The 20237-nt window shown below is 40.2% G+C and overlaps 2 protein-coding genes across 2 annotated transcripts; one reads left to right on the top strand and one right to left on the bottom strand.

The window, feature by feature from the left end:
• Positions 1–11890: 11890 nt before the first annotated feature.
• LOC134745841 (larval cuticle protein LCP-17-like) lies at positions 11891–13846 on the top strand (the record flags this gene model as incomplete). The annotated part of the gene is made up of 3 exons (XM_063679931.1): positions 11891–12145; positions 12689–12793; positions 13562–13846. Coding segments are annotated over 3 exons (582 nt in total), but the record flags the coding sequence as incomplete, so codon positions are not given.
• A 931-nt stretch (positions 13847–14777) lies between these two features.
• On the bottom strand, positions 14778–17413 carry LOC134745840 (larval cuticle protein LCP-17-like). Its single transcript, XM_063679930.1, has 4 exons — positions 17389–17413; positions 16338–16514; positions 15547–15651; positions 14778–15053 (listed from the first exon to the last, which is right to left on the bottom strand). The coding sequence occupies exons 1-4, from the start codon at positions 17389–17391 to the stop codon at positions 14778–14780; spliced, it is 561 nt and encodes a 186-aa protein (XP_063536000.1). The 5' UTR covers positions 17392–17413.
• Positions 17414–20237: the final 2824 nt, after the last annotated feature.

Here is a 20237-nt window from a genome sequence, read left to right as displayed (position 1 = left end):
CTGGGCAAAGGCCTTCCCTTGATCTCCACAACTCCCGCTGTTGTGCTTTCTCCGGCCAGTGTAAACTAAATAAATAAATAAATAAATAAAATTCATTTATTTCAAGCTATTTAGCTCATACAATTACAATTACAATTTAAAAATACAATTAACATTACAATTTAAAATAATAATAATAATAATACAATTTACATTAAAATAATAAATACCACATTAAGATAATAACAATACAATCAGATGAAATAAATAAATTACTTACTAACTAGCCCACGCCTGTCCTTACATGCCTGTTGCAACAATGCGTGATGTAAGGACAGTCAAAACGATCTGCGATCATCACCAGGACAGTGTTGGCGCTGGCCCGCACGCGCCGCACCAGCGCGGCGGCGCGCACGCGCATGGTGGCGTGGAAACAGGCCGTGAACCCCGCGAACATGCCGGACGCGCTGCAGTAGCGAGGCAGCCCCAACACCGCCCTGAATGCGTTATTGTACTGGACGCGGAGCGCGTTGTACGCTCTCTGCGTGTAGTCCGCCCACAGGCTGCACGTGTACAGCGACGTGCAGTACGCTTTGAAAAGGGTTATCTTCACGTCGCTACTACAACGAGCAAACCTGCGAGCCAACATGTTCGCCCTTACGCACAACGCCCTCCGCTCCCGCTCCATGTCCACATCATCCTTGAGGTCCGCAGTAACAATATGCCCTAAATACTTAAAACTCTGCACTCTATCTAAGAGAGCTCCGTTCAGCATGACAGGTGGCACATTCGACAATTTGTTATTGCGGGCCTCAAAGACCATGTATTGGCTCTTCGTAACATTGTACGTTAAACCGTGACTCACGGCGTACCCCTCACATATTTTTAGCAAACGCCTGAGACCACAGACTGACGCGCTCAGCAACACCATGTCGTCTGCGTAACTAAGATTATTCACGCAAACTCCGCCAACCTGACATCCGACATGCTGCTTGCTGAGCGCCTCGATCAGGTCGTTCATGTAAAGGTTGAACAGTGCGGGGGAAGTCAGGCCCCCCTGCCTCACCCCGCACCCCAACCCATACACATCAGACATTGCCCCCGCCCACCTGACCGTGTTGATCTGATGTCCATACCAGTACTTAAGGATATTAATTAGTTCTAGCGGCAAGTTAATTGACTCGAGCTTTTGCCATAGCACTTCGTAGGACACCAGATCAAATGCCTTGGAGAGGTCAAGAAAGCATGCGAATACCGGGGTCTCGCGATCGGTATAATGTCTGACGGTATGCTTAAGACACAGTATGGCACTTTCTGTGGACAGGTGAGGCCGAAACCCAAACTGGTTATCGTGCAGCTTTAAGTATTTGCCTAACTGTGTATTAAGCATAGCGTCAAACACTTTTGCAATAACCGTAGCAAGAGAAATGGGTCGGTAGTTACCCTTATCTGTCAGATCTCCAGTTTTATTTTTCACTACCGGCACCACTATCGTTTTCAGCATGTCTGTGGGCAGATATGAATGACTCACACACAAGTTGAAGAACATAGCAAGGACTCGTGATATGTGTGGACCAGCGTGTTGAAGATGCTCAATGCTCAGACCGTCGTGACCGGGAGATTTGCCTCTTGAGATCGACTTTATCGCATTAGCGACATTTTTGGCTGTAAATCTTATCTCTACTACCTTATTTACGGTCTGAGCACCGGGCGTTAGACGCATCGGTCCCAGCGGTGATTGTACACGAAAGTGTTCTTTAAAAACGTCCGCTATGCCCTTCGAGTCACTCACCCCATCAATACTCACCGGAAAGCCAGGCCGAACGTTCATCTTTCTTGTATTTTTCCAAAAACCTCGAAAGTTACCTTTAGAGTGTTGTTCAGCTAGGGCGTCCATTTTCAGTTGATCTTCATGGTTCTGGCACCACTTTAATCGTGATTTGAACACCCTACGACTGTCACACATCTCATTATATACTATGCCAGATCTAGGCTTTCCGCAAGACACCCATTCCACAAATCTCGACCTAGCCGCCCGATGAGCATCAGCCACGTGTTTATTCCACCCCACCACACTAAAGCTTACAAATAAAAATTAAATCTGTAAATTTAAATAAAACAAAAAAATCGAACAAACTATCGTGAGACATATTTCAAAATATTTAGATCAGTACGGTTTTTACTCACTATTATTTTTAGTCGCTTTTGGCGACATGTTTCGGATTCTTTGGGAATCCTTCCTCAGGCACGAGTGTCCGCGGCGGTTGTACGTCGTGCACTCGTGCGTCGTCGTGTACGATCTAAATATTTTAAAACAAAAAAATTAACCGCTCCCTGCCGTTCCCGGTGCAAAGGTGCCTATACTCGCAGCATTTCCACACTGGATTACCACGGACAGCCTTTGCACAAGGAACGAATCGGAGCGGGGGCCCTCCCCTTTCTGCCTGAGTCGAGGTCCTAAATAAGCAACTTTTCCTCCTTGTAAATATATAGCTATTTCCAGGGGCCCGTTTCTCAAAACCTTGTAACTTGTAATACAAGCGGATGTCACTTTTTGACAGTTTTTGTTAGAAAGGGACTTCCACTTGTATTACAAGCTACAGGCTTTTGAGAAACGGACCCCAGGCAGCTATAAACCCCAGCTTAAACCGAGTAGCTCGCCACTTCGGTTCCACTAACCGCGTCGATGAATGTCGATACCAGAAATAAAACATACATACATACATTTAATCACGCCTATTTCCCGGAGGGGTAGGCAGAGACCACGGATTTCCCCTTGCTACGATCCTGACATACCTCTTTCGCTTCCTTCACTTTCATAACATTCCTCATACACGCTCGCCGGTTTAGGGTGCTCTTGACCTGGCCTATAGAAATAAAACATATATATAAGATAGAGCGGTACTGTCATAGTAAATGTAACCACTGTAAATTCACTGCCATCTATCGACATACTTTAAAACTAAAAATGAAGATTGATTGATGATTTTTTTTATTTGCATTAATTATTTTTATATGATTTTGACCCATGTTCTTTCACTGATATGCGTTAAAATTATAAATAACAAACAAAACCGTCAACGCCCTCTATACGAGAGTAGGCCAAAACTAGTGGCGCCATCTGATCGAGAATCAAATTTTCGTGATTTTCTAGGCACGTTTTTTCCTTAGACTGTATCCATCTATTACAGAGTTATATCTTGGGACCGTGCACGATGTCAGCGCCACACAGCGGTTGCAACTATAGGCTTGTATTTTAAACTATTAAGCGAGAGTAAGTAAATCGTAATAATTTCAGTGAAAACTACTGAACGGATTTTTATGCGGTTTTCACCTATGAATAGAGTGATTCTTGAGGAAGCTTAAGGCGTATAATTTGTTAAGGTTTTGTGTAAATTGGTTGAAATATGACGATATTTTGGTAATGAAGTCAGAAAAAAATCACGCTGGCTAAGAGCTTTAATCGAAAACGCTGCCCAACCCGTTTGAGATATAACAAAACAATGTATGGTGAAAAGATTTCTCTTTCGTTGCTCTACAAAAAAGTCCGCGATGGTGTATGTCTATCTCTTAAGGATAACTTAATATACCCATTCTTATCTTCTACAAAAAGATTTCATAGTATGTGGTATTTGCAAAGCTATTTACACGGATACAGTGTAAATAATTATCAAATTAAATACATTAGTTATATTAAGCATTTCATACAGATTACAATGGTCCCTTACACCATACAATTTAAATTAATATCTCAGGAGTAATCGTAAATTAAAGTTCCATTTCGACCCATATAACTAGTATGAAAATGTTAAAGACGCTAATCCATAGTTGTCAATTTTTACCACCTTATGCGCTGCGATCGTTTTCCTTACCCCTACCATGTACTTCGCGGTATCGCCAGATGAGTAAAGTGATTACATACGCAGCTACACAGAGTACTAATCGCAAAAACAGTATTGATTGAATGAGTGAATGTGACTGGGTCCCCGGCAAGCTCGGTTCTCCATACAAACGTAGTTACGCTCTTATTTTAAAACGAGTAGCTAATAGTTTGCTCTGAAACTTTGTAAGGTCAAGGGCATAAATATATATACATTCCCAAAGTTTCAAAAATATGTGTACGCTCTTACACCTTAGACAATAAAGTCGTGTTCACACATTTTTGGCCATTTATCTGGATCGATATTTTTGCCTTTGACTGTACTTACAATAAGAGAAGGTATATCTGTCTATAATTAGTTTATGTAAGTAGCTTCATGGGTAGCACATCGTAACTGGTGAATTTCCAATATGACTTGGAACTCCGGTGGCCGTATAGAAGTGTAACGCTCTTACGATAGATGTCGCTAGGGTCCCCTAGACCCATATAGTGGAAAGATTTGCTTACTATGGATGAGGTCTTGGTGGCTCAGTTCGCAGAGCGCTGGAATACTTATCGATCCAGACACCGTGAGTTCAAGTCTCACCCAAGGCAGTAATTTTTCCACTTTTAAATTTATTCAGCAGACGTTTCTGCTTGTTATAAATTAAAAGGGGATATTTATTTATTTATTTATTTAAATATGAAACAAACGGTCATACATAAAATATTGTTACAGTTACAGTATTGTTATAGTCTAGACCTATAGTTTCCATTTTTATTAAACATATCTTTATATATAGCACGAAAAAGTACCTATCTTGGCTTAAGTTCAGCAGATTAGTAAAAGGTTACACAGAATTTGCGAATAGGTATCGACAAACATGACATAATAGGTATATTAACACTTTTAGATATTGACAGATCGCGGCTAGATTTACGTACTAGTCCTGAATAAAAATGTTATTGAGCCTATGGTACAATTAAATATGTCTACATTTTTTACAATGTTATTATCATTATAAAGTGCACATGCTCGCTTAATAAACATATTTTTAGAATAGTTAGTTCTACTACATGGGATGGAGAATAAGTGCTTGATATTACTGCAATGTTCTGCCACCAGAATGCAGCACTAGCCTTTTTAGTAAACCATACAGTAACTTATACATACTGTACCTGTAACAGGTTTTTGACAAGTTTTTTTATACTACGTCGGTGGCAAACAAGCATACGGCCCGCCTGATGTTAAGCAGTCTCCGTAGCCTATGTACGCCTGTAACTCCAGAGGAGTTACATGCGCGTTGCCGACCCTAACACTCCTCTCCCTCGTTGAGCTCTGTCTGGGAGCTCTGGCAACCTTACTCACCGGCAGGAACACAACACTATGAGTAAGTTTTCAGAGATAATAAAATATGGCATTGATGCATCATGGCGGTTTGTTTACAGAGGACCTACCGGGAAACGCGAATCCGAAATTTCGCTATCTGCCTCTTTGTCGCTCGAATATGCAAGTGACAGAGATGTTAGATAACGAAACTTCGATTTTCTTGTTTCGCGATAGACCTTCAGATTGTGGTAGTGGCGCCCCCTGCGCAGAGTTTCGCGTAATATTCCCTATTCAGAAACGTTACATTTGACACTGACATACCATATTCAACAAATCCAGATCAAATTCATAACCTGTTATTACAATTAGAAGACGCCTCGTCTAGTGCCATGCAGGTTGCGAATTCAAGGTCATCCCGAGTTCAAGGTCACGGATTATGATAAGTATGCGATAAAATTATCTCATCTGAACTCACTATCTAAACTCGTTTGCATAATTTATAAGATGGGCATTTATTAGGCGACTGATTGCGTAACGAATGTTTTACTGTCTTCCAGTTTTAGTATTTTGGCATTTATTGCATTTGAAGATAATATCTGGTAATAATAATTGAGCAGGTAAGCAAAAAACGGCAAAAAAATTAGGTTTATTGTATGGGACCCCCACTTAAATATTTATTTTATTCTGCTATTAGTATTTTTTGTTATAGCGGCAACAGAAATACATCATCTGTGAAGATTTCAACTGTCTAGCTATAACGATTCATGAGATACAGCCTGGTGACAGACAGACAGACAGACAGACAAACAGACAGCGGAGTGTTAGTTATAGGGTCCCGTTTTTACCCTTATCTTATCTTATAGTTTTCGGGGGCCCTTGCGGATACACTTCGACCCATAGGGATCTTTTGTGCAGTTAACCCCTAGGAAAGATCCGTCCGCTACTCAAGAGCTTTTCTTACCATCTCCATATTGATGGATGATGGAGCTCTTTTGTTCCGCTTTGGTTCCAGATAGCCTGTTCCAAATTCCTTCATCCTTTGTCTGGCGAGGGCGTGACATTCACACATAAGGTGTTCTACTGTCTCTTCCTCTCCGCCACACATACGATAATCGTTTTTACCCTTTGGGTACGGAACCCTAAAACGAACAATAAAAACTTCATACCACTGAAATGCGTGGAAGTTACACTCAAGGATAAAGTGCGCAATCATAAGGGGGAGTTTCAAAGTTGCACCTATTACAGACAAAATAACTGAGACTAGATAAAGATGGTTTGGGCATGTGCTGCGTAGATACGATGACCATATTGTTAAAAAGTGCCTTTCCATGACTACACAAAAGACAGGGAGGGGCAGGCCATAGACTACGTGGATGATCAACATCCAGACGGACATGACTTAAATTGGCATGTCTGTCGACGATGCTAAACAGTGAAATAGATGGCGCCTCAAAATCAAGAAAGCCGACCCTGCGTAACGGGATAAGGTGAGGACCAGGAAGAAGAAGAAGTGTTTTTTCCATATCGCCCACAGCCTTAGTTTATTTTATCCTATTCTAGATGTCACTTTAGGTAGATATTTATGAACAAAACAATACCAGACTATACCTAGTAACGTTAAATGTCAGTATATAAATATTATAGCCTGATTAGAATACAAATTAAATAAAAAAGAGTGGCTAAAATTACGACCTCAATAAATAAAATCATCAAATGTCTGCGGCTATGATTAAAACTTCGGGTTCCGTAGATGAGTTAATATTCATTTATTTTTATATTTTATATTTTATTTATTATATTTAATTCTTTTATTAAGAAACAAACGGTCATTTACATTGTGAGTAATAATGAAACATTGCATTCGAAAATTAGACCTACAGTTTCCTTAATTTAAATATAAGTGTGCTAAATTTCTATAATCTATACTTTTTCTTAATTACTAATTAATGATAATTATTCTCATGAAGATTTAAAGCATTAAAAAAAAGCAAAAGGTAGGTAGTAGCGTAGTGACAGAGAATACATAAAGATAGACAATAACTATTCAATGGAGAAAAGTCTTTTTTGCTCTTTGTTGAAGCAAGGAAAGTGGGCAGTTGATGTTTTGCAAGGAACACCGTCATAAGGCAATAACCCTCGTATTTGTACATATTCCTGGTGAACCACCTTAAGGGCAAAAATCATTTAAACGTCTTGCAAACGGTCAGGCGATATCATAAAATTGATGGCACTTAAAAATGTGGGAGGGGAAAAAAAAAAGATTAGCTCAGGTAAAGTTTAGTAAAGTGCATTGTCTTTATTACGGCCGGCATTTGCAAACTAAGATAAGGAATCAAAAATGCATCCTAATTGGTTATCTTTATGGGGAGGCGAAACTTAGCCTAAACAACAATAACTAATAAACTGTCCTTACTACCTATTGTTTGTTTCATTACCTGTTTTACCCTTTTGATAGCTGGACTTTTATTTTTATTTGCAAATATTCCAAAAAAAGAAACCAAATGTACTTTAAAAAACTAAATAACTGTGAATTTAACCCAGTTAGCTAAAACGGCTGTAGTATTTACTATTATTCGTTTTTATAATTTTATGGTATACCATATATTAAAAAAAAAGAACTGGCTTCAGACTCAAAAAACTCCATTAGAATACTGATACTTAAAAATAAAGATGTTGATGACTTCGCATAATTTACTGCTTTGGTTGAGATATTAGGTACAAACTGAATAAATCAAAGATTATGAATTCAACCAAGGTTACTTCGTGAGTAGGTATTTAGCAAATGTTATCTTAGATAATTTTATGAACACCTGCATATGTGGGAATGCACCTTGAAAGAGATGAGACTTCGCTCACGGCTAGATTGGTTCAGGCTACGCCACTGCCTATATCTTAAGCTTCTTTCCACCATTGCTCTACGCGAAAACTTACTTAATACTTATTTCCGATGGCGCTACAACCCTTTGTGGGTTTTGGCCTCCTCCGCTATCTTCCTCCAGTTGTTGCGATCCTTGGCAACCTTTCTCCAGTTGGTATATTTCCTCATCCTCCTAAGATCTTTCTTCCACGCAGTCCAGCCATCTTACCACTAGGCCTTTTCTGTTGTGGCGTCCACCCTCATAATTTTTGGAGCTCTCGAATCGGGCATTCTTTCGAGATGACCAGCCCATCTCAGCCGCTGGTATTTACAGAACCTAACAATGGCCTCCCGTTTAATCAGCTTCCAGTTCATGGTTCATGCGCTGCCGGTAGCTACCATTAGGCTCCTTTATCGGACCATAGATTATTTACTGCGCGAAAACATTGCCATGTTTACCAGTTAAGAGGAAAGGGGACGGCCGTTTAATACCATACAAATGTAGTCCCCAATTTCCTCTCTGGATATTGACATTATGAAAAATATTCGTACATATTTGATGTATATTAACCATAGCTATGTTTGACTTTTTTGAATTTTTGATTATTGTAAAAATTAGGAGCAATAAACAGATTTCATACAAATTTTGAAATGCTCTTCACTCTTATAATAATTAAACATTCGAAAAAAATCAAACGTAGGGGCATAGCTGTGGTTGATATACAACAAATTTTGTCAAAATATTTTCAATAATGTTAATATCTTGACTGGAAAATAAGGACTACGTTTGTATGAAACGGCAATTTCGTGCGGGTCCTTCACTTGCGTCTGCGTCTTTCCACCAATTGCTCTGCGCGACAACATTTCCATGTTTACCTCTTACTATTGTTGGCAGTCCTCAACTGAACGTTACTGCAGGAATTTCCTGCCTCGCACAGTCGAATCATTCCACAAACTGTGGAATGAAGCCCTCTGGTGTTGCAAGTATCCATGAGCGACGGTAATCGCTTACAATCGGGTGATTTGTCTCCTCGTTTGCCTCCTATATATAAAAATAACTGCTCATCAGGTGTATAGCTAGCCAAATAATACAACAGCAGAAAAGTGTTCAGTCTGTGCTAATAAAATCTATTTCCGCCCGGCAATAAGAAACCAGATTTATAATATAATAACAGAAGACACTTTTAGTATATAAGGAGAAGGCCAATTTTTGAGGGTCAGACTGTGTTCGGACGACCTACCTAGCAAAATGGTGAGTACAATATTATATTCGAAGTTCAAAGTGAATTCATCATTCTAAACTATTCAGCAATTTGTTTAAAAAAACATATTTAGAAAAGGTTTAAAATTCTTCTACTTTATACAGTACCTATTGTAATAATAATAGGCATTTACAAAAGTTGGCAACGAAATTTAAATAAAGTTGCTTTATTAATTTAATGTAAAATTGCAAAAGATCATTAAAAAAAAATAAGTGCCGCTTTCATTGGATTATTCTCATATAATTAAAATATTACACGAATAATCAAAATATAATTTTTGTGGCTTTCCGTCAGAGAAAGTGTCCTTTTACTTCATATATTTACATTAAAAGCTACATTTAAAGTTTTAACATAAAATGGAAGTTGATTTAAATGGAGTACTGTTCTCATCTCTGGTCTGGCGCTCCACAATACCAGCTCCTTCCCCTTGACTCCATCCAACGTCGGGCAGAACCTCTTAGTCTTCGGTGAGACGTTGGCTCTCTTTGCATGTTCTACCGTCTGTACAATGGGGAATGTTCCGAAGAACTTTTTGATCTGGTGCCATCGTCTCGTTTCTATCACCGCACCTCCCGCCAAAGGAGCAAAGCTCATCCTCACTTCTTAGACACATGGCACACCATCATGAATAAGCGGGCATCCCGCTCGTTTCTTCCCAGAACGTGCAGAATGTGGAATGAGTTGCCTCCTGAGGTATTTCCTTTGTGCTACGACATGGGATTCTTCAAGAAGCGGGTATTTAGGGTTCTCAAGGGTCGGCAATGCTTAAGTGGCTCCTGTGATGTTGCTTACGTCCATGGGCGACGATGACTGCTTCCCATCAGGCGGCTCGTCTGCTCGTTTGCTGAATATCACATAAAAAAAAAAAAATTATATATATAATGGCGAAAAAGCGTGTTCGTTTTGTATTAGGTACATATATCCGATTTCTGAAAAATCATTATCATTAAAAAAAAATTATTCTTCGCTAAAAACCTTGAATATTCGGAGTAGTTAAGATGTTTGAGTATTTTTGAAAACATGGTGAAGTAATTGAGTTATCGTGAGTTTGATTGGTTAATCTAAAAACAACCAGTATAATTTTAAAGCAGATTTGTAAACTTAATTTAACATATCATTAAGTATAAACACTCTCTCTATGAGTAACTACAGTTGAAATGAAACAGTACACAATGTCAAATTGGAAACACGATATCACAAAACTCTAACTACGGATAATAAGGTTTGTTATATGATTTTCTTACCTGTATCCTTTAGTTGTTTAACATAACCAGTAGTTCAAATTTAACATTCCCTTTATTATGGCCTTTGTACAAATTATGCGTTTTTCTCTTGTTTTATGTTTCTTTTTGTATAATAAAGAGTTTTACTACTACTACTACTGCTATGGCTCAAGACGGTTTCATTAAATTGCCAATTAGGTTCTAAATGTAGAACCGATTTTACCCATTGATCATCGCAACTACTGTAACGAAACTTGGAAACGATCTCACCATGTAACTCCCGTCTCTCTCTCTCTCGTCTCTCGTCTCCTGCGGGCGCAGCATGGTTCCATTTTTATAGCCTGTCACTATTGCCCGTCACTTTCGCACATACATACTCGTTAGAACGTGACAGGCATGGTGACAAGCGATAAAAATGCCACCGTGCTACCGCCGCTGATTGTCTTTATTACTCATAGTCTTTATTTGTCTACGGTTACCGCGAGTTAATTGAGTGAGTATTCAAAAATACATCCCGAAGTTTCGAGCCCTTTACAGCGCTCGTGTTCAACGAGTAACACGTTGATATATATACTCGTAGTATTTTCAATTCATGCGTTTATATAAGGTCAGTAGGGCTAAAGGGGCCCACCCATCACCAGTTCGCCGAACGATATCGGCCTGTCAGTTGTTCGGAACTGTCAAATTTTTATTCTAACTGACCGGCTGATATCGTTCAGCGGACTGGTAATGGGTGGGCCCCTTTAGATGGTCGACTCTTTATTTGTCACCATGCCATGCCTGTCACGTCCTAACAAGTATGTAACTGCGATAATGACGCATGACATGACAGGTGATAAAAATGCGACCATGATACCGCTGCAGGTGGGGTAAGAGAGAAGGTGGGGTAAATTAATGTGGGACTGGTCAAATCGACACATGTGACGTCGCACATCAGAGGCGTTGTTTCAATTGGTGGTGCTTTCTGCCGTCATACAGTTTTTACTAGTACGGAGGAATCGTTTCCTGCTCTTATGAACAAGATGATGTAAACTTAAAATTGTACTTAAAGGAAATAAATAAATTGAAATTGAATTGTTTTATTTCAATATGATCATCTTTTTCAGAAATTCCTAGTCGCTTTCGCCCTGGCCGTGGCCTGCGTCCACGGTGACGTGTCTCACGTGGTCCGCTCCGGTGATCAGGCCGCCGAGGTCATCAGCTCTGTGTCTGACGTCCGTCCCGATGGCTTCAACTACGCCTACGAGACTGACAACGGCATTCAAGCTCAGGCCGAGGGTGTTGTCCAGGACGTGAACTCGGTGAGTTATTCTACGCTGACGTGTCCCACGTGGTCCGCTCCGGCGAACAGGCCGCCGAGGTCTTCAGCTCTGTGTCTGACGTCCGTCCCGATGGCTTCAACTACGCCTACGAGACCGACAACGGCATCCAAGCTCAGGCCGAGGGTGTTGTCCAGGACGTGAACTCGGTGAGTTATTCTACGCTGACGTGTCCCACGTGGTCCGCTCCGGCGAGCAGGCCGCCGAGGTCATCAGCTCTGTGTCTGACGTCCGTCCCGATGGCTTCAACTACGCCTACGAGACCAACAACGGCATCCAAGCTCAGGCCGAGGGTGTTGTCCAGGACGTGAACTCGGTGAGTTATTCTACGCTGACGTGTCCCACGTGGTCTGCTCCGGCGAACAGGCCGCCGAGGTCATCAGCTCTGTGTCTGACGTCCGTCCCGATGGCTTCAACTACGCCTACGAGACCGACAACGGCATCCAAGCTCAGGCCGAGGGTGTTGTCCAGGATGTGAACAAGTTATTTGACAATCCTAAGGTCTAGATAAAAGTAACTATGTGGAGATGAAGACCGTCTATCAGGTAAGACCGATTACAAGCTCTTTCGTCGCTTCTAACTTGTGTTTGTACACTTACTCCACTTACAGAAAGCTCTTAATTTCTGACTATGTCTGAGGTCTGAGCGAAGTACATATACGAGACGGTCGTACTTCAAATTTTTTTTTAAATGCTGCTTTTCTTATGAGGTTTTCCTCTTCTAGTGGTTAGTTGAGGTTTTTAAAAACCTTTAGATTCAAGAAGTCATCGCGCAACCCTAACAAAGGAAGAAAAATTCTGACATGTCAGCGAAAATCCTGATGACTGAAAATGAAATTAACTGTAACTTTTTTTTCCAGGAATACCCTAAACAAGTTGTCCGAGGCTCCTACAGCTACCGCGGAGATGATGGCCAGACCTACCAGGTTAACTACGTCGCTGACGAAAACGGCTTCCAGCCCGAGGTAAGACATTAAAAAAATCGAAACAATAAGAAAGATAAAGTACGTTTTTTTAGCTGCCCTGTAGTGGGTGACTTTTTTTAGGTAAAAGTTTTCCATAATAATGACTATAATGAGTATACAGTCGCGTAACCTATAGTATCACCTAATAAATTTTACCTCGTATAATACAGTATAGAAAGAAGAAGGAAATAAAGAAAAAGCATATATTAGCACAATAACATGAAGAGTTGCGCTAAATGGTCCTCACTCAGCTTGGTACATGGTATGATATGAGCCACATGGTACACTTCGCGACGCTGATTTTGAGTAAGGCCCAGTGGATGGACTAGGTGGCACAATGGACTAGATGGTATAATAACAAGATGACAACATTTAATTTACCATCACGCTGATCTGAAAGAACCAGAAGATAGATTAGTACGAGTAGACCTCTCGAGATTAGACTTATATAATTCCACTTGACGAGTTCAATTTTTTGGGGAAACAAGTACAGTCGGCAATAAGAACAAAAAGAAGAATTTATTGAGAAAACCTTATTGATAATGTTACATAATGTTACATATTGCAATAAATAAGTCTAAACTGAAATAGATTTAGGTAATACGAAATGAAAAGTAATCATGGTCTCTAGTGCCAGCGTCTTCTACATTCGTCGCAAGCGCCATACCCACGAGGCCCACCAGGTAGCCCTAGGCACTGGAGGCCGTGGTAACTTTCTCTCTCGTAGACGTTTTTGACATAAACTTATTTTATTTAATATTTTTGCAGGGCGCCCACCTCCCCGTAGCCCCAGCAATCCCTGAGGCCATCGTGCGCTCCATCGAATACATCCGCACCCACCCTAGTCAGGAATCCGTCCGCTCCGCCGCCCCAGTCGTCTCTGCCCCCGTAGTCTCCGCTGCCCGCGCCGTTGTTGCTCCTGGCCGCGTCGTTGCCACCGCTGCTGCCAGCCCCTTCAGAAAACCCAACAACCAGTTCGGCCGCTTCTAAATAAACGATTGATTTCCATTAACCACTGCCAGTAGTTATTATTAATAAATGTAATTGATTGAAGTCTGATTTTATTTAACCCTGTTAGATAACAGAGATACCGATGTTGGCTTTGACGTTTCCTGCAGAAATGCAGATAGCAGTAATGATGAATAGTGCTGCAAACTGCATTGCTGTTGGAAATGTCAAAAAGTTCTTTATTATATTTTATTATTTTGTTTATTACCTTAATGAAATGAGTTGACGTTGTTTCTGTCGCGATTGGAACGTGCAAATGTTTTTATTTATTTATTCCAAAAATTACACAGCATTACAGTTAGAACTTTACTGTGAAGTTCGTTAAAACTATACACAACATAAAATTAATCTTTAAAAAAAAATTAAACCGACTTCAAACGGGAAAAAATAAAATGAAGAATATTTTCCGTTTGAAGTCAAATAATTCGTTTTATATGCGATAGCAAACTGATACGTTTGAAGTCGGTGCTAAGATGGTGCTAAGCCAAATCTTAAAAACGTCAAGTTGCCGTCAAACGGAATGGTTGGCATTAAACTGACACCGTGCGCGTCCGTAGACGTCATTGGCAGAGCGCTACGATAATCATGAGACAAATCTCTCTCTCTCTTTTACCGGGGATGGAATCGTAGTGCTAAATTGCCAACGTAGTCTGGTGGTCTCCTCCTACAGCCTACTCTCCTGCATTTCTTCGGCGACGTCACGCACGCCCAGGCTGCCTCGTTGCAAATTTTGTCGAGCCTGCTAACGCCGCACATCCACCTCAGCATCTTCATTTCGGCAACTTGAATGGTATGCACGTTCTTTTGCGTAACTGCCCACGTCTCGCTGCCATACATCAGTACGAGCCTTATGATGCTTTTATATATCAAACCTTTCAGACAAATCAAATCTCAATAATGGGACCAATAAAAAGAAAATATTATTTATTAATTTTATTGACTAATGGCAGTGGTCGTTGTTGTTAGAAAGGTTCTTCTAGAACCTGAATGGACTGTTGCTAGGGAATTTGCGTGAGGTTTTGCCGAATGCGGATTGGGCGGGGAAGCGCGCAGAAGCGGGGGCGGGGAAGCGTGCAGGAGGAGCCGGGGCGGGGAAGCGAGCAGAAGGAGCAGGGAAGCGGGCAGAAGGAGCGGGGAAGCGGGCTCCAGGTCCTTGCTGGAACTTGTTTTCGGGTTGAGGTTGCGTTGCCAAGTACGCCAGGGCACGGGCAATCTGCTCAGGTACTGGCGGCGGCGTGGGCAGATGCTCTCCCTGGAAAAAATAATCGTAAGTATTCTTTCTTGCTTGGAAGAATGGAAATGCTGGAGAGATGACGTAATTCTGGGCGTCTTATACACATAAAGCGATGGCCAGTATAAAGGATGAATCACGTTAGACGGGCCAGTGCTTCCGGCGCTTCATTTTCTATGGAAAGCATCACGTGATCACTTGGTCATCTCTGACTAATAGAAAAGTAAGCGCCGGAGGCTCCGGCCCGGACCCGGCCCGGTCTAAGGTGAGTCATCCTTAAGGGAGGTGCGTGAGGTCTTGCTGGAGACCAAGGCTGCTTGCATGTCGTTAGTACATTTAGGAGAAACTTAACTGGCGACATTGTCAAACTGTTACACGAAATCACTTGACAAAAGTTGTATTTAGAGAATCTGGAACACATGGTCCGCTTTGCAACTTCTACTGCTGATTGTATCTACGATATTATTACCTAAAACTGATATCGGACAATCTAGTATAACTTTTATTAACTTACCTGGGGCTGGTAGCCATTCTCATCAGCCACGTAGGTGATACGGTAGATTTTGCCATCGTCGCCAGGGTAGCTAAAGTCTCCATTAACCGCTAGGGCCGGGTATTCCTGCGAAAAAATATAAAATACCTCAGTTGGTGCAGAGAATAAGCCATGAGATTATGTTATGTCTAGTCAGAACTCAGAAAGTGAATAAGTTTTAATGACACTGAAAAGCAAAACGGTGGTCGTGGGTTTGAAGTATGGCTTCGGACCATTTAATTTTAAGAAAGTCAAATTTTATATTAAAGGAAAAAATTTAAAGTTACGCTTCCGGCAGGACTTGAACCCGCAACCTCCGCAATCCGTGCGTTGCTCTTAACCAATTTAGCTACGGTAAATTGGTTTAAGAAAGTCATTTAATTTTAGCCCTCTACTACCGTCAAATTTGTAACTATAATAGTCCTCTAGCTTTCTGGTGAAGGAAAACATCATCAGTATGAAATTCCTAATTAAATTTGACGGACCAGCTTTTGTAAGGTGTTCAGTTTCCTAAGAAAATATTTAATAGGCAAACACTTGTGATCCATCAGATAATAATAGGCCGCGGTATATCTATATATTTATAATATAGGCTGATGGTGTTGGTGTCGGATTAAAAACATTTACTTATAATATTTATTCAGGCGTTTGCTTAATTCAGCAACGTCCAAAATACTAGCACCTCCACCTACCCTTTGACCCTCTTTTTGTATTTTTGTAAACAGAACCATTGCTACTATTGAGCTGCCCGGTTTAAAACGTGCAATACTTACAGAGTTAGGGTCCTTAATGATGCCGTTGGCGCTTTCGACGATTCCGTTGCTGGTCTCATAGGCATACGAGAAGCCGTCAGGGTTGACCTCGGAGTCGGACCTCACGATCTGGGCGGCTCTGTCAGCGTTGCGGTCAGCGGCGCAGGCCGCGGCCAGAGCGAGGACAATAAAGAATTTCTGGAAAAAAGTTTAATTTTTTTTTTTTATCGGACCATCCAAAAATCAAGGTTGCGATGTTTTATTATGGAGTTCACATAGATGCATAGATCATACCTGTCTTGTGTTTATTGGTTAGAAAGGATCATTTATGAGTTTTATATTGCCAATGAAGCATCTGATCAATAAGGGATTCGCACCCGGACACTGTAATGACAAATGGAATTAAGTATGTATCCACTCTTTACCAGCTACGCTTCTTCAATTTCAGGAATTAAAAAAAAAATGTTCTTTTACTGGATTAATTACTGAAACTGAACTTTACTATTACTATGTATGTACTACTATTACTATTACCGAAAAGTTAAAAACAAAGGTGATATACTGTTAGAAGTATTAGAACAAATTATATTATTTACAGAAAATACTTTAATTTGTTTTATTTCAGTTTATAAAGGTGATATATTTAAACATGCCTATAATTTTCATAGATACTCCCAAAAATTAAATCACAACCAGAAATTAGGCAACATAATTCGTAACTTTAGAGTACAGGATTTTATTTTTGTACACAATGACCCAGTTCTGTCTGATCTGCACTTTCCTTTAAATCACCCAAACTTAAGACAAAAATAATTGTCAAAATTGTATAGCTATCTAGTTTTATCAGTGTGCTAGAAAATCTAAAATATTACCCTACTCAAAGTGTTGTGTTCCTGCCAGTGAGTAAGGTTGCCAGAGCTCAACGAGGGTGCGGAGTGTTAGGGTCGGCAACGCGCATGTATAGCTGGAGTTGCTGGCGTACATAGGCTATGGAGACTGCTTAACATCAGGCGGGCCGTATGCTTGTTTGCCACCGACGTAGTATTAAAAAAATTTACCAAATATCGCTCACCATTTTGCAAGTTCGGCCGCCGGAGAACTGTGATCTGCAATAATTCGCCTACTCTTTATATACTGTTGTCATCTTCTACACAAAATTAGCAATCTGGTTTATATTGTTGACCCTAAACAGATAATGAAATGCACATGGACACTGCCATGCTATTAATCATGCATATTAGTGAGTTAAGGTCATTCCTCGCGCGTGCTAAAAGCAAATAGACATTTAGATCAAAATAAAGGATGTTGGATCCGAGTCGTAAAGTAAGTAAGCACTGGTGGCCAGGTAAGAGCGTGCAACTTGCAATCCGGAGGTCGCAAGTTCAAACCCCGGCTCGTATCAATGAGTTTGAAATGAGAACTTATGTACGAAATATCATTTGATATTTACCAGTTGCTTTTCGGTGAAGGAAAACATCGCGGAATACCGGACTCATCCCAATAAGGCCTAGTTTACCCTCTGGGTTGGAGGGTCAGATGGCCGCCGCTTTCGTAAAAACTCTAGTGCCTACGCCAATTCTTGCGGATTAGTTGCGAAGCGGACCCCAGGCTCCCATGAGCCGTGGCAAAATGCAGGGACAGCGCGAGGAAGATGATGATGGATACGAGCCGTAAGGTAAGCAGCAGAGTCGGAAGGTGCAGTGCAGCAGGCGTAAGTGTTGTTATTAGTATTATATTTGTACCTAACTTTAACACCTGGTACCGGACAAATGGCCGCCGGGCCGAGCTAGCAAGAGTACCTAGCTGCAAAGCAAGTATGCATACATTATACGTTCCTACATACTAACACTACTTTTTCTATACATTTAATTCATGAGAAAATAAGTAACGTCTGGCGACCCTGGAATCTTGCTCTAAAAATATATGAGATGACAAGCGCGAAAATGGTGGGGGTAGTATCTGTGACGTCATAAAGTCGGCAGTACAAAAAAAAATTAATTGTTTCCTTTGAACCTTAAAGGAAACAACATTATTTTTACACACAAATTTTATACACAAATGGTATCTTTAAACTTTAAAGATACCATTTGTGTATAAAATTTGGAACAATACAATTAGCCATTTTCAATTTAGAGCAGTTTAAATGTCAACTCTGGATTGTGAAATTTTTGAACGTTTTCTAATAATTTGTTAGACTAAGTAATGAAAATGTTATAGTATGTTACATATTTGTAACACTCACAAAGCCCTTTCATTTGGTATCCCACATGGTATGTTTAAAAGAAAAAAATAAAAAACTTTGTACCGTCGACTTTATGACGTCACATTTACTACCCCCACTATTTTCGCGCTTGTCATCTCATATATTTTGAAATGAAATGAAATGAAAAGTGCTTTATTGCCACAAAAAAGTAAGTACAGAATATAAACTAGGTATTATATAAAGTATTCAGGACATCATATTGAATGCATTGATAGTATTGATACCATATCCGAGATGACTTGAACGGAAAATAACCTAAAACCTGATTTGCTACGCTACTATTAAGCCAAAAAGATAAATTTTATTTATACCATACTAGCTTTTGCCCGCGACTTCGTCTGCGTGGAATCAGTAACAGCAGCTAGAGTAAGTTTAGCGCCTGTATAAAGTGTAATAGCAATCACTTAATTTGAGCATAAGCTTAACTGCTTTCCGACATAAAAACTATCCTATGTCGTTCCCCGGGACTCAAACTACCTCTATGCCAAATTTCAACTAAATCGGTTCAGCGGTTCAAGCGTGAAGAGGTAACATACAGACAGACACACTTGCATTTGTAATATTAGCATGGATTTTATATAGGTACATACTAATAGCTTTTATGCTTAGACCAAATTTTTTAACAAGCAGGAACGTCTGTGAACAATGCCTGTGAGCTTAGACTAAATTTAAAAGTCAAGTCGAAAAATTACTGCCTTGGGTGAGACTTTGAACTCGCGATTTTCATAGATGAACTCACGATTTTTTCGGAGCAAAGGAATTTTGTATTAACTATAAGTGGAAACTCTTTTGGCCTATGTTCTAATTATATATTTAACCTTATTATATTATTATGTGCTGTGTGTTTCCCGAATAAATAAATTAAAATTAAAAATTAAAATGATGTATTTCTGTTGCCGCTATAACAACAAATACTAAAAACATAATACAATAAATATTTAAGTGGGGCTCCCATACAACAAACGTGATTTTTTGCCGTTTTTTGCGTAGATACTTTTTACGCATAGTCCAATATGCTACTTTTGATGCTGATTGTACGTACACACAGCCGCAAAATTGCATGGCCAGTATATGAATGGATTCATAAACATAATTATAGTATGAATGAGCCAGAGCTCGAGGGAGAGGAGTGTTAGGGTCGGCAACGCGCATGTAACTCCTCTGGAGTTGCAGGCGTACATAGGCTACGGAGACTGCTTAACATCAGGCGGGCCGTATGCTTGTTTGCCACCGACGTAATATAAAAAAAATGAATTATACTACAGATGATTTTTCAAGCTCGGGCCCTAATCGGTTAAACAAAAGGAATTGTTTCCTTTGTGCAGTGGTTACACTGCTTGCTGCTAATAGCACCGACATAAGTAACGAGAACAAGCCCGTTTAAAAAGCAAATTTACCATTCTATTTATACGGTTCAAATTCATGAAACAGGCTACGGAGACTGCTTATCATCAGGGCCGTATGCTTGTTTGCCACCGACGTAGTATAAAAAAGGGATGCCGTTTTTCGAAATAACTTGCACATCTTTAGAGTATATACCTAAGTAGGTACTAATATTTGTTTGGCTGCCTACATAAATAAATAAATAAATAAATAATAAATAAATATTAGAAAACATCTTACACAGATCAACCTAGCCCCAAACTAAGCAAAGCTTG

Source organism: Cydia strobilella, chromosome 12, assembly GCF_947568885.1.
Source record: "Cydia strobilella chromosome 12, ilCydStro3.1, whole genome shotgun sequence".
Taxonomy (NCBI): domain Eukaryota; kingdom Metazoa; phylum Arthropoda; class Insecta; order Lepidoptera; family Tortricidae; genus Cydia; species Cydia strobilella.
The sequence above is the reverse complement of the archived record's forward strand: the minus strand, read 5'-3'. Positions and strand labels throughout refer to the sequence as shown.

Coding starts and splice junctions, on each gene's coding strand:
- LOC134745840 (XM_063679930.1), bottom strand. Junction 15,652..16,337: donor TCATTAAGGACCCTAACTCT/GTAAGTATTGCA, acceptor ATTTTTTCGCAG/GAATACCCGGCCCTAGCGGT. Junction 15,054..15,546: donor AGAATGGCTACCAGCCCCAG/GTAAGTTAATAA, acceptor TATTTTTTCCAG/GGAGAGCATCTGCCCACGCC.